Source organism: Nanorana parkeri, unplaced genomic scaffold, assembly GCF_000935625.1.
Source record: "Nanorana parkeri isolate BGI_ZX_2015 unplaced genomic scaffold, ASM93562v1 scaffold604, whole genome shotgun sequence".
Classification (NCBI taxonomy): Eukaryota; Metazoa; Chordata; class Amphibia; order Anura; family Dicroglossidae; genus Nanorana; species Nanorana parkeri.
In genome coordinates, this window is record NW_017306872.1 from 875162 (window position 1) to 890163 (window position 15002).

At 43.3% G+C, this 15002-nt stretch overlaps 1 protein-coding gene across 1 annotated transcript in view; it reads left to right on the forward strand.

Annotated features, from left to right (window-relative positions):
* The window catches only part of CDH8 (cadherin 8), a 360027-nt gene that overhangs the window by 301048 nt on the left and 43977 nt on the right, over positions 1 to 15002 (forward strand). The window contains exon 9 of the mRNA XM_018562829.1: positions 11145 to 11266. Within this exon, the coding sequence (XP_018418331.1) occupies positions 11145 to 11266 (122 nt within the window). The remainder of the gene's footprint in view (positions 1 to 11144; positions 11267 to 15002) is intronic.

Here is a 15002-nt window from a genome sequence, read left to right on the forward strand (position 1 = left end):
GCTGCTATCTAGTATGGGGGGAAGGCGTGCTGATATATTAACTGGACAAGAGCCAAGGCTTGTTTTATTATTCTACTGATCAGTGACTAGATAACGCCTGAACACTGTAGTTAGGCTGCATCACTACGTGTATTATTTTATATTGCTAGGGAATTTACCACAGTTACTGGCATTATTGTTATATTCAAATAATTCCCCTTTTGAAGATACAAGTCCATCAAATTATATTCTGTGCATTTAGGAATCCATCCATATTGTTTTTAAGACAACAATTGTTCCAGTATCTTGCTATAGTGGAATCTCTTCAACCAATACTTCCCTTTCAGGGCTTGTTCCGCATTTAATAAAGCCCAGTTGGTGTGCTGGTGAGTTGTCAGGACCAGTAAAGGATAGCTCTCCACTGGGAGTGGCAGGAAGGCATAACAATCCAGCAGCTCCGAAGGGAGTAAGTGCTACACATGGGTTTGCTACTCTATCCAAAAATGTGCTGGTTAGACTCTTGTCTGTCTTGTCTGTCCCTCTTGTAAACATTGAGCTCCTTAAAGGGACACGGATTGATGTGACTGGTTCTATACAATATGCTGCATAACATCTCAGCAATATATAAAAGCAGGAAATAAAAGACTAAAACCTAGTTGTATGGCTATATATTTAGAGATAGTGTTTCATTTCCACCAAGGGACTTGTATGCAAGTGCACTTATCCTTTAATCAGGCCTTTCTGGGTATAGTAGGCTAAAGCAATGCTGATCATTAGCTTTTCTGCCATACACTAAATGCAAAAACAAAAAACAAACACAGGTAAAACACCCAACATATATGTCAGTACAGTGCGAACAGTGCAATTAAAAATGGTAAATACATTGTCTGCATCTTTCACAGCACACGTAGTTAATGTGTTATATAAAGCTTTACATGCTGTTCACTCTCTTCTTCTATCTGGACGATCAATTTGCCCTTGAGACATGGTTCAAAATTGATAGGTACGACAAGCTTCCAGACCACAGCCTCTTCATGTTGGAAAGCCAGCAGTCTACGAGAATACACTAAGTAACACATCAACTTTCTGTACTTTCAATCTGAAGAGCTATTTGCTGCCTGACTGCACTGCTGACACATAAAGCGAATGCATTCAAAACCAGAGGATTGTAGTCATTTATAATAAACCTTCAGCCTGATCCTTCTTAGGGACTCATCAACTTCCCCATAGTAAGGAAGAGGGCTGCAGTCTTCTACGCTCCACTGACTCATCTGAAAAGATTTTGAGTCATTCCATTTGTCGCTGGAGGGTCTGGGTGAGTGCTGGCCTGGTGAGCACAGAGTTAAATACATTTCCACATGCTCAAAAAACACTTAATAACTACTGTACATATTGACTGCGCACAAATACTGAATATTGCCTCGGCGAAGAAGCAGATTGATAGCACTGTTAAAGACTGGACATGATTTCATGATATATAGTACATTGATGCATTTATTCAGTAAAGGAGCCAATTATCTTCTGTTTTTTTGCAGTTTGTAGATATACAAGAACATATAAAAGTATCAGAACTCCAAGCAAATTTAAAAACTTTTATTTATTGATTAATTCATTATGAAACATTAGGGGGGTTATTCACTAAACTGCCAAAGGATTTGGCTGAACTTTTGGCAAATCCTTTGGCTCGCTTCGGTTCAGACAAACCGAAGGGCTGCTGTACGCGTCATTTACAACAGGTCAGTAAAGCAGCCGAAGCACAAAGCCGAGCCGAATGTATATGCTTCTGCTTGGCCCAGCTGAAGAAACAGCCAAAGCAGAGAGAACGGTTCGTTGAAATGGACCGACTCCCTGCAAGTTTGAAAAAGATAGCTAAAAAGACTAAGTGCGTGTCCGTCTCCCAATGCATATCAGACCATTTAGGTCTGGTAGGAATGTTAGGTGGACCCCGGATGTTAAAAAAAGTAGGGTTCCCCCAAAAAGTCATACCAGACCCTTTAGATCTGGTAGGAAGTTTAAGGGGCAACCAAACGCCTCCCCAAAAATCAAATAAATCATGGGGTCCCCCCTAAAATTCCCAACCAGACCCTTAATCCTAGCACTTGCCGGGGGGGGCAGGAAAAGGGGGGGCGAGCAAGTGCCCCTCTTCCTGCACCATAACAGGCCACATACCCTGGTATGGGACCCCTGCAAAAGCACCTTATCCCCATGCCGATGAGGACAAGGCCTCTTCCCCACAACCCTGGCCTGGCGGTTGTTGTGGTCTGCAGGCAGGGGGACTTATTTGCATTTGGGTACCTTCTTTCGTAAAGGGGGCGTCCAGATGCCCCCCCCCCCTTTGTGAATGAGAAATGTTTCTGTTACCCCTGCTCATTCATCAAAGGGTTAAGTAAAAGTACATAACCACACAACACCTTAAAAATCATAATTTAATTGAACAAAAAACGCAAAGACAGTTTATGGCAATAACCATAATAGCCATACAGAGCTGCTGTGAGTCCCTTCAGTTTGGCAGTTTAGTGAATAACCCCCCACATGCATTAAGTACCTTAATTTTGTATATTTGCTTCCTGCAATCACAGCCACAGTATCATTCACCTTGATTGGGCAAGGGTCATCAACCTGAGCCAATCAGGGCACTGCTACCCTGTACAGTGTTGTCAGTCTATCACTGTGAGTGTGCTTACTAGAGGGAAAATCTTAGGAATGACAATATCAGTATGCTGTTGCTTTTCCATTAATTAATAATCTCCTCTAGGTTATCTATATTTATTACAAAGTTTTAGTAAACTTTATTGCAGTTTGCCTTATTCCAGGGAACTAATGTAGAAAAGTAATAAATCTACTGGCCGGATCAACAGGTAATATATCTATGTTACAAGGGGACTCAACAAACAACAAACAGCTGTGCTAGAGACAGACAGCATCATATATTTCCTTTTTATTTTAGCCATAGTTACACTTTAAGGCAGCTCAGACTGTCTGAATCAGATCTTTTCTCAACAATGTTAAGAAACAACTTGGATGTTGTTAAAGAGATTCATTACAACAACACATTTCACATAAAATTATATATCCGCATTCAAGGTATTTGATGCACATTATTTACCTGTAAAGTCTTTCCTTGTGTAATCATCCAAAATACTTCTGGGCGCCACCATCTTGGATGTGATGTCAGCAGCTTCAGCAGACTCAAAGCTGTCACTTAAGTGACACTCTATCGCTGGGGCATGCAAACTCCAGCCCTCCAGCTGTGGTGAAACAACAAATCCCATTACGCACATGGCATTGGGAGTCATGCAGAGGTGTCCCGAGGTGGGGGGACACCCGGTGCGGGTGACACGCTGCTGTGATGTCATTATGTACGCATGTGACGTCACCATGCACGTGCGTGACAACATCACACGCTGTACCACTGCTAACTGCCGATGTCCATCTTTGTGATGGACGACGGCAGAGAGAGGAGGGGACGTTCACTCGGCAAGATAAGGTATGCAATGGGTCTCCTCTTCTCTCAAGCAACTGTTGAGCTCTTGGTCCATGACCGAGTGCCCGACTTTTCAGAGGGGGTGATACCAAAATGACTGTCAGTCATTTTGGTGTCACCCCCTGCATGGTGCCACCCTGGTGCGGGCCGCACACCCCTTGTGATGCCGCTGGAGTCATTCCCGTGGTTGTCAGAGTCTTGCCATGCTAATGGGATTTGGAGTTGCACCCCAACTGGGGGGCCAGAGTTTACCTATGTCTGCTCTATGGTATTCCCCTTTGCTCTCCCCAAGCAGCTACATAAAAGGTCATATAGTGAGGTGAGGGGAGGGGCAGATGAGCTGGGCTAGCACAGAGTAAATAAACATTTCTAGAAGAAGAGAGAACTATAATGTGCAAAGAGGGAGTAGGTTGACTCTCCTGGAAGCAAGTCAATATACAATTTATGGAAAAGAAAAACACTGCAAGTAAACATTTAAAATACTTGATTTGTATGTGCTGTTACCTGCATCTTTTAAGTTGCTGACAGGGTCTCTTGAAAGCAGAACTAAAACAAATGTTAAAATAAAAGGAATGTTGCGGCCCCCAGAAGCTTTCACCATAATGTGCAAGCATGCTGAGCATATTGGGGCGATGTGAAGGCCATGGTCCCCCTCATCACCAGCATTTTTATCTTCACCTGGTCTTCTTCCTGGTTAGGAGTTTTTGGCCATCCTGATTGGCTGAGCCAGGATGATGTAGTTACTTTGTGCCAGTACAGAATCATGCTGGTTATGTAAACTGAGCTGCACTGATAGGCAGGGAGGCGCATTTATGACTGAAGAGACGTATATGGTCTCTTTTGTCATAAAAAACCTACCTGTCAGCATTTTCTTTTAAACATGATTTTAGTTCTGCTATATAGGCAGGAAAAGAGCCTAGACCTGCGTCTGAGTTCTGCTGGACTGGTTTAGTATAGACCCATTTGCAGCAAGTGTCAAATTATAAATATATAATTGAGAAATAAGACCCCTTGTGCTGTACAGTACAGTAACCTATAATAATTCTACAAAGCCATTTTCATCATAGTAGGGCATTTATTTGGATGTTCGAAATAATCTTTTGTGGACTTCAAATTTCTGCGCTCTAGAAAAGTTTCAAGTTATCTTTTGTCTTTTCGAAGGTTAAACAGTCACTGAAATTGTAACAACCAGCTGAATTGTGCAGCCCTTAACAGAGCAGTCAAAATGATTCATATTAGATCGCATGCGTCCTACAGCACAAGCATCAGATAAGACATTTGTTTTAGCCATAATAATATTCCAATAGCATCTTTATTTTTTGCATTATATGAGAGTCAGCCTTGCAAAGTTCATCTTTTTGATGCCAGAGCAGCAATACAACCATGATAAAATGAACAATATCACAGCTGAGAAGTTATCATAGGTGTTGCTTTCAGATAAGCATATAATTAATAAGAATAGTCGCAATAACAGAAGCCTGGGGATGGTTTTATTGACCTATGAAGGTCTCCGTGATTGGTGGATGTTATCAGGAAGGAGAACTTGTGACCTTGGAATACTCTGGTTGCTTGTTACTTTGTATGTGTTTTTGTTCTCTGGTGGCTAGCTACTGGCTATTGAAACAGTCGGTGTCAAGAGTTTAAGCCGAGTTACTGCAATAAGTGGTTTATTGGAGAGGAGGAACTCTTTAGTCGGAAAAAGCATTAAATAAAATACAAGACTATTATCGAAATACCTGCCAATTATCTCTAAATTAATGGGAAAAAAACTAATTTGCAATCATTTTGTCACACTTTTTGATATGTAGATGTGCATATGTTTGCTAATAAGCAGCATTACATGTTCAGATGGCTGTTCATTTAAAGCCCAACTCCATTCAAAACGTTTGTGGGGACCATTTCTGCATTGCAGTAGAAAAAAAGGGCTCATGTCTGTTTTTGTGCAATGTAAAGGTTAATTTACAATTAATGGGCTGCCTTAACATACTGCATGCTTACATGCAAAATACTGAGAAAGTGTGAATGTGGCCTTAACCCCTTAGTGACCGAGGCCTTTTTTTTTTCTTTTTGTTTTTTGTGCCCATGTTATAATCCATATTATGGGAGTTAAAATTACTTCATACCCCCCACACATTATATATTTTCTGAAAGCCAAAACCCTGTAGAATAAAATGATGGCCGTTGCAATTTTTATGTAGCACGATATTAGCACAACATATTATCAAACCCCCAAAATGTAGTGAAAAATGCCCTTAAAACGGAATTGTGCGTCCGTGAAACTGCGATAAAATTTAGTACCCCAAAAAGTCCATAGAGGATGTTTTAAAAGCCCCCACAGGTCATCAGTTTAGAGATACACATACATATTGGCCTTAGAATTATTGCTCTCACCCTGGCGTGAGTGGCGATACCCAACATGTGCTGCGCGATTGTCGTTTTCATACGTAGGCGCACCCAACGCGATTTTACGTGACAACACCCGTGTTTGCTGGGGCTGGGGACTTTAAAAAAATGTTTTAAATTATTTTTACAAGCCCCCCATGTGATAGCATATTGGCAGTGACAGGTACTCTTTAAGGTGATGTTGGGGGTCCAAAAGACCCCTAGTATCACCTCTACACTTGAAATAAGCTATTGAAGTGCAGATCGCACCTCAGCACTGACAGCTATGGGATCATAAGTGATGTAATCTGCATCGCTCCCGGTCCCATAGTATGGAGGGGGGGTTGGTGAATGGAGGTTCACCCATCTCCCCCCCAGCTTCCCCCCCGACACCTAAGAAGCCGTTCCCAGGCCTGTGGGAGGGGCAGTGGAGCCCAGGAAACATGGCGGGGGTGTCGGGCTGGGGGGGGCAGCCCGTTTGCCAGCCCGGAGAAGCAATCGGGCAACAGCTGAGTCACCTGATCACTTCTATTGTAAACAGAGTCCCGGCATCTTTTTGAATTGGCCCGGTGACAGTGACGTACTATGGACGTTACTGGTCACTAAGGGGTTAAAAGAGAACTAAAGACAAACTTTGCTTTAGCTGTAGTCCTCTTATGGGCCACAGAAGGACATTTACTAATGTACTCCTGTGACCCAAAGTGCTAATTGCTGATAGTGCAGAGCCACGCTGCATCAGAGAACATCCTGACAATTGTGTTGGGATCCATCTTACTGCTTGATTGACAGCTGTCTCTGTCTAGAGCCAGAGACAGCTGTGCCCGCCCCCTCTACTGTCTCTCCTTCAGGGGGGCGGTGGCCCACAGTCACCACTTTCTACAGGGAGACAGTGAAGACAGTGACAGTGAAGACAGACTCTCCGAATAATTAAGATAACAATAAAATCAGATACAATAAAAAAAGCTTGTACTGCAATAATCATTTTCAATTCAGAGCTGCCCTCCATAGTACTTATTTTCTGTCTATATGCCCTTCAGTCTGATGGACAGAGTCATCCAATCCACTTAGCCCCATCCTGTGACTGGACAGGGAAAGCAGAAGCAGTAATGAGTGATGAGCTCATCTCGCTGTCAGTTTGCTTCCTCCTCCTATCAGCACAAGAAATGCTTGCCTCCTTGTGCTGCTTTTTCCCTTCTCCTCTCTGAGCTCTGCTGTAAAGTGGACTGCAAGAGGCAGAAACTAAGTCGAATTTGGGTACTTACACTGCGTGCATTTATATGCAAATACAATACATTTACTGATGTATTATCAGTCAATGATGCAATACAGGGCTCAAAATCTCCACTCGCATGCTCGCATTTGGTGAGTAAAATTAAAGTGAGTGGAAATTTGGGTCTCCAAGTACCGGTCCGTGAGGCGGTACTATGTGGTCCGCAGCCAGCTGTGTCGGATGCAGACAGCAGAGCAGCTCCTGTCAGCTCTGTCTTCCTTCAGCCGGAGCTCGGACAGTTCTGAGCTCAGGCTGAAAGAAAGGAAGTATGTGAGGAGGATCGATCCCTGGTTATCTGGGGGTGATTAGTGAGATCTGCAGCAGACCTCACTAATCACCTCCAGATAACCAGGGATCGATCCTGCTTACAGCCTCCTCCCTGCAAAGACGTGAACAGGTGAGGTGGTGAGGGGGGGTTGAGTGTATTATTATTTTGTGTGTGGGGGGTGTAACATTGAGAAGTGTATTATTGTGTTTTAAGCAGCCCATACACCTTGAGGGGAGGGCTTGCGATGATCACAGTGCTGAGCGAGTGTGCACTGGCCCATGCAGAATTCGTCTTCTGGCCACGCCACCAACCCGCCAAAAATCGTATGATTTCCGTCTGGTTTTCCAGCGTGCTTGGAAGACGAAAGTCGTACGACCTTACAGTAGAAGCGGTCACACGCTGCCCATACACCTGCCGATTATCGTACGATCGTGGGATCACTCGCGATTATTGTATGATAATCAGCAGGTGTATGGACACCTTTAGTGTATGTGTATATTAGGCCCCATTCACACCGACAGTATATTTCAGGTGTGATTAGAGATTCCTGTGTCAGGAACTTGCGTTTTCCTGCAGCAGGAATCCCTAATATGCCGTTTACAAGCATCTTATCATAAGATAAGAATTATAAGATTATTTAAGAGGGTGTGTTTAGGGGCGGAGCTAAGTCCGGGGCAGGGTAAGGGTTAGGTGGGGCAACTGGTGGCTAGTAACTCTTAAGGCCTGGCTAGTAGCTCAGGACTTGAAAATTTGAGCCCTGATGTAATATATGATTGCAAAGCTGCATTAATTCAGAGTCTCTATGGTGGGCTCTGCAGGGTCACCCTCAGGTTGGCTGGTAACACTCCTTACCTCTTCCTCCTCCGTCTTCCCTCCTCCGTCGCCGGGCACGATCCGTCTTCCGTCGCGGGGCCCGCCTCCTCCTCCGTCGTGGGGCCCACCTCCTCCTCAGTCACTGGCCCCGCCTCCTTCTCCTTCTCTGATGCTGACCCCCGGGCCAGGGTGTCCATGCTGACCCCAGTCCAACAACAAAAGTGCCTCCCAGCCATGTCCAGCCTCCTCCTTCACTGCCGCTGCTGACTCTCATTGACTCAGCAGCGGCTATGGAGAAGTAAGCAAGTCTGCACAGATCATGGTGATCTGAACAGCGGTGCGTTCGAACCCATATCGACCCAGGCGGCCCGCACGGCATCAGGGGGGTGTCCTGGCCGGGCACCCCTGTGCCTGGGCCCCATAGCGGCTGCCTGGGTCGCTATGGCTATTGTTACGCCACTGACACAGATGCAATATTAGAGGGTTTCCAATTCAAAAAATCCTGAGCAAAGGTGTAAGTTTGTAGATATGTAAAAAGATCGGTGTGTCATGTTCAAAACAATGCTTGTAGACACTTATCAATAAAGCCAGACTGAAGAGCACTGTAAACGCCAAGGGGAAAATTTGATAGCGTAATAGACATAATTAGGAGGGCACATTAATCAAACTCTGTTTACGCTCCATAAATCAAAGGCAAAATATGTTTTAGCTGGTACTATTGACATCCAGTGTCTTTGTATTATGGAGAGGAAAGTCTCTAACATATTTTGTGCCTTGACGCTATTCATTTGGAGAGCCAACCTTGGATCTAATCATTGCATGAATCACAAGCAGATCAAAAATGATCCCAGTCACTCCTTTCTATTTTCGTAGCGGTTGTCAGAGGAAATTGCATTCAGCGGAGAATTTGATTGATAAAATAGACTTTGGGGAATTAATCTCAGCCACGATACAACACTGTTTGCTTCTGTTGTGCAGAAAAAAAAGGACAATGATTAAAAATGGCACAAAGCATTGTGTAAACATATGATGCCTTTAACATGTTATTACTGTGAATTTAAAGTATTTTCAGCATTATTTAGTTTGCTGACAGCAAACATAACATAACATTATGACTAATGAGAGTTGAAGTGAATAACATTGATTATCGCGTTACAATGGCACCTGGAAGTGGGTGGGATATATTAGGCAGCAAGTGAACATTTTGTCCCTGACGTTGATGTGGTGAAAGCAGAAAAAATGGGCAAGCCTAAAGATTTGAGTGACTTTGACAAAGGCCAAATAGTGATGGCTAGTTGATGATGGGTCAGAGCAACTGCAAAACTGCAGCTCTTGTGGGATTTTTTAGGTTTGCAATAGACAGGACCTACCAAAGGTAATCCAAGGAAGAAAAACCGGTGAACCATCAACAGGGTCATGGGTGGTCAAGGCTCATTGATGCATGTGGGGAGCGAACTCTGGCTCGTGTAGTCCAATCCAATAGAAGATCTACTGTAGCTCAGATTGCTGAAAAAGCTAATGCTGGTTCCAATAGAAAGGTGTCTGAACACACCATGCATCAAAGTTTGTTGCATGTGGGACCAGTCAGGGTGTCCATGCTGACCCCAGTCCACCAACAAAAGTGCCTACAATGGGCACCTGAGCATCAGGAGTGAACTACAGTGCAATGGAAGAAGGTGACTTGGTCTGATGTATCATGTTTTCTCTTAAATCATGTGCTTGCTGACCTGGAGAAGAGATATGAGCAGGATGCACTATGGGAAGAAGGCAAGCTGGTGGAGGCTGTGTGATTGTGCTGATTCTACTAGGCTGCTTGAGACAACAGGATGCACTATGGGAAGAAGGCAAGCTGGTGGAGGCTGTGTGATTGTGCTGGTGTGCTGGTTCCAGTAGGCTGCTCAAATAAGCTGATGACAGATTTTATGCACACTCAACTCTATAACATCCAATTATAAATTGATTATTGAGTCCACATACACTGTTACACTGTTTTATTTTTCCCCCAGCTCTGATGAACATGGTAGAGGTACAGCCCCCGAAACACGTTTGCATAGCAAGCAATTTCACACAAAAAAACTTGTATTTGAATTTCAATAATACAGCGTGGTGTTTCAATTCCTCATTCACTCATCACTTTTACTTTATGACAGTGCTAAATATAGTGTGGCGCTGGGCCCCTACTGTCAATACAAACTAAGTTATGGCAGCATAAATTAAACTCCAATAATCACTGTCAGCAAGCAATGATCACCCAACAAAGCAAAGTTTAATCTCATTTCTGTTTTACACCAGAGAAAGAGTGTGCTACTTGATATTTTATAGCTGATGTGCAGATGAAAAAAATCATGATCATATGAATTATACATCCAAGCTATTCTATATATGACTGTCTTGAGAACTGTTTGAAGAAAAATGTCTTTAAACTGCCAGTCTAGTTTTCAGTTTGTATTGCATTATCGCAGCTTAAGTAAAAATAAGCATATGTCAAGAATCATTGATAAATGTTGTAAATAGCAACCCATAATGACATTTGCTATGCTAATATAATAGATCTGAAGCCAAAACAACTAATCAAACCAAAGTTGGTGCTTAATGCCAAAAAAACAAATTAAAAAACGCACTTCTTTCTGAAAACAATCACAGATGCATAATGAAAAGTGTCAGTAAAAGAGGGTAAATATCATCGCTACAAAATGATCTTATTTATTCCTCGAAGGTCTTTATCAGCTCCATCCCAAGTGAATTCCGCTTGCTCTGAAGATTTATGCAGAAGATGTGAAATGTTGGCTCTTTCCTTCCCTTCGGTTTAACTTCAGATACTTAGCAGCTAATACAATTCTATTAGCAAGTTAAAAAGGGTAAAACAGGCCTTGTTTTATTTAAATGTATGCAGTGCCTGCGCCAATCAAACGGCTTAACTTTTTCTTCTGGTCTTCTTTTGACTTTAGGTACCAACAGTCAGATCTCCAGAGTGCCCGTTTCAATTAAGGTTCTTGATGTTAACGACAATGCCCCTGAGTTTGCAACAGACTATGAAGCATTTCTTTGTGAGAATGGGAAACCTGGACAGGTAAGATTGACAGTAGCTCTGCAGAGTCCATTCTGTTTCTTTCTTTGCAGTATTTTGCACTTCTTCATAATATATTTTGCTTAGGCTCCTTCCCTTCTGTATTAATAATGAAGACTTCTAAATCTGAACTCCATACAAACAGCTAAATAATCAGATGGAACACTTATATGGGAGCTATTTACTTGCCAAAGATCTTATTAGTGTCTATTTGATTCTGAGATGTACACATCCATAGCCCCACAGCAGAGCCCTGTCTGAGAGGGCTGGAGACCTGATTTTTCTCTGCTTGGATTACAGGTCTTGTCCTTCCCCTAGGCTGTGACTGGACAGAGACTGAGCAGTGAAAGAGAAAGCAGCAGACTGATGAGCTTATCTCTCTGTTAATCTGATCTCTCCATCGATCAGCATGTTGCGTGTTAGCACATGAGCACTGCAGCACAAGCAATTGGCTCCCTGTAAACCTCTCCCAGTCTGAGCTCTGCAGTGTAGGGCAGTGCAAGAGGTCAACTGCAGGCATTTTCTTGCATGTAAGAAATACATTGAATGATGCAGAGCTGCATTCATTTGTCTCATTTGTCTCATTTGTCTGTGGTGGACCTAATAACCAAAGGGCCCTGGTGCAAGATTTTATCTTGGGTCCTCCTCCCAAGACCGGGCGGGGGGGCGCGGGAGCGGATCACACTGGCCCCAGCCCCCCCTCCCCCCAGTGGTCTCTAATGTTGCAGTAGCGTGCTGGATTAACCTGAGACCCTGCATAGCCCACCTGAGACTCTCTATGGTGGGCTCTGCAGGGTCCCAGGTGGGCTGGTCTGGTCATCGGGATCCCTTTCCCTGTACCTCCTCCCAACTCTTCTTACCGCCCCGGTACAGTTGATACCTATGTAAGAGACCCCCCAGGCTGTCCAGACCCCTCACATGGGTACTGGCCAATAGTTGATCGGTCCTGAAATGTCACTTCTCTCCGACTGCGATATCACATTCCACCGCACTCACAATGTCGGATAGAAGTGACATTTCAGGACCAATCAGTTGTTCCAGGGCAGATCGGTTCTCCTGCACATGCGATTTGCAATGCCGATCTGCCCTGGAACAGCGGAGAAAGCGTTGGAATGCTTCACCTATTCCATTGCTAAAAAACTGGGCGAGATTACGTTAAAATGTAATATTCCCCATTATAATTCACTTGTCTAATTACATGAAATAGCAGTACACAGCCCTCCCCCCCGCCGCTGGGACCCACCCAGCCAGAGGCTCGCAGCAGCAGGTAGTTCCGACACTGCTGCAGCTACAACTATTTCCAGTGCTCATCAGAAAACATACTTACTGGACAGTTGAGGCCCATACAGAGGTAAATAGTTGAAGAACGTCACCAGCACAACACAGCGATAGTTACAACAGTTTAAGTGTTAATTTATTGTAGAATGCTGTTCCTCAATTGCTTTAGTGTGCTGGTGAAGTTCAATAAATTAACACTTAAACTGCTGTAACTATCGCTTTGGTGTGCTGGTGACGTTCTTCAACTATCTGCATGTGGCGGCGCCATCCGCAGTCATTCCGAGCACCCGCTGGTAAATCCACATAGGAATCTCGGTAAGGTGTACAGCAAGGATCCTTTCTCCAATACAGAGGTAGGTCTGATAGTGTCAATTGACCTGTGTTGGTCACGACTATTCAGCAAGTACGTTTTCTGATGGGCATTTTAAAAATATATAACTAATAAAGGCACAGCTGTGGTGTTTTGAATAGAGCTCAGTAATCAGTGTAGTAGCTGTGGCCAGAGGGCAAAGTGAGAGATACAGAGAATGTGCCGGGGATCATACTGGCTATGTTGTTTTTTATATCTGTTTAGGGTTTAGCTTTAATTATTGTGAACATTATAGTCAAGGTCGAGTATGCTGTTTGCTTCATATGATCATATAATGTTTATAAAGCATTTCCCACTGAACAGTACAATGTCTCCATCCAAAAATACCCAGAGAAAGACTGGCATGCCATATGTTACTTGAACTAGTGTGGAATACTGCACAGTCTCATTTGTGTATCCAAATCCTAAACTGGTTGTGAGCAATGCCTTCTGTGTGTTGGATTATTAATTGAGTACCCACTGATGTATATACATTAGCTATTTAATGGAAAAACAGATCCACGGGTACTATAGTCAAGTGCAAGTCTCTAATGTAGAGTCTTGGCTAGAATCTCATCTTTACCTGAATTTTCCTGCTGGATTTACTTACAAGTGTCCAGAGGCAAAAAATAAGTCAAGAATTAAGAAAAGTAAATAAACATAAATGGCAGATGCCATGTTGCCCCCCTCTTGTTCTGCAGGTCTGGCACAGACCCTAAGGTACATTTCAGTAAAGGTAGGACAATACTTATGAAACGGTTCAGCCTTTAGGCTAGCTTCGCATCGGTGCACTGTGGAAATGCATGGTAAAATGCATGTTCTAACACACACAGTAATGCAAGTTAATTTTAAATATCACATTCATCTATTGCACATGTGTTGCAGCATGCAACATAGCACAGATGGAAATTATCTTTACGTTGTGATGTGGTGTATTTAAAAATGGTGGTAGTCTGCATTAGGTGTGTTGTGCTGCATTGGCAGTCTATTCATGACCTGTGAAAAAAATGGTACCTGAATACACTGCACATGTCTATATTGTAAAGTGTTGTGCAAAATGTTGGTGCTATGTAAATCCTGAATAATAATAATAATAAATAATAATAATATGCACTAAGGGGCCTAAATACTACCAAATGCCGAGGAACATAATTAATGTAGATACAGTAGATGGATAGATTGTGGAGACCCAACTATCACAGCTATATGAGCTTGTTGGCCATCCCATTTCAAAACCATGGACATTTGCAAATGCCCCCCGCCGTCGCAAGCACAATAGAACACAACACCAGCTCCATAAAGACGTGGTTTGATGAGCTTGGTGTGGAGGAACTCACCAGGTATCTGTGTCACACCCTTGACTACAAGTGCGGTGCATAGGCAGCCATCTTAGGGTGCGCACGCCCAAGGGTCGCAACAATTCACATTTGCCTGTGTATGCAAAAATCCTTGCAACGGCCCTGGCTGTATCACAGAAAGACTCCTAGAAATTATTTTTATTATCCTTGCAGTGGGGCTACCCCGCTCTACAAGGGTTACGTGCTCATTTGTGTCCAGGGGCTAAAATAACCTAGATATACTCACCTGAAACTCTGAGCCAGCCAATTGTCACGGCGCTCCTTCCAGCTGTCTCCTTCTCTGCAGCATATTGGAATGTTCCTCAGTGTCCTCATGTCTATGCACAGTGTAAAGACGTGATGATTTACAGGACCTCAGACCGCTGCAGAGGAGGAGAAGAGACATTCCAGGGACCGGTCTTAGAAGAAGCCATCTTGGAGCTTTGGATGAGTATATGTTTTTTTTTTACCTAGACACAAATGAGCAGTTAAGTCTAACAGTGCAAGGGTAGCCTCGCTAAAAGTGTTAATAAAATAAAATCCTGGAGTTCTTCTTAAAACTTTTTTAAAAATACCTAAAAGACACTGCACACACAAAAAATACATTCAGCATGTTGGAGAGTCTCTTGACCCATTCTTTTACACATCTAGCTAAGCTACAATTGACATTTAAGGAGCCATGGCTGTGTCCTGCCATTTATTTTCTCCATTTAGAGGTCTCATTGTATTCTTCATTGAAATTCAGTTGAGGGAAGAAACATTCCATGTTAACTAG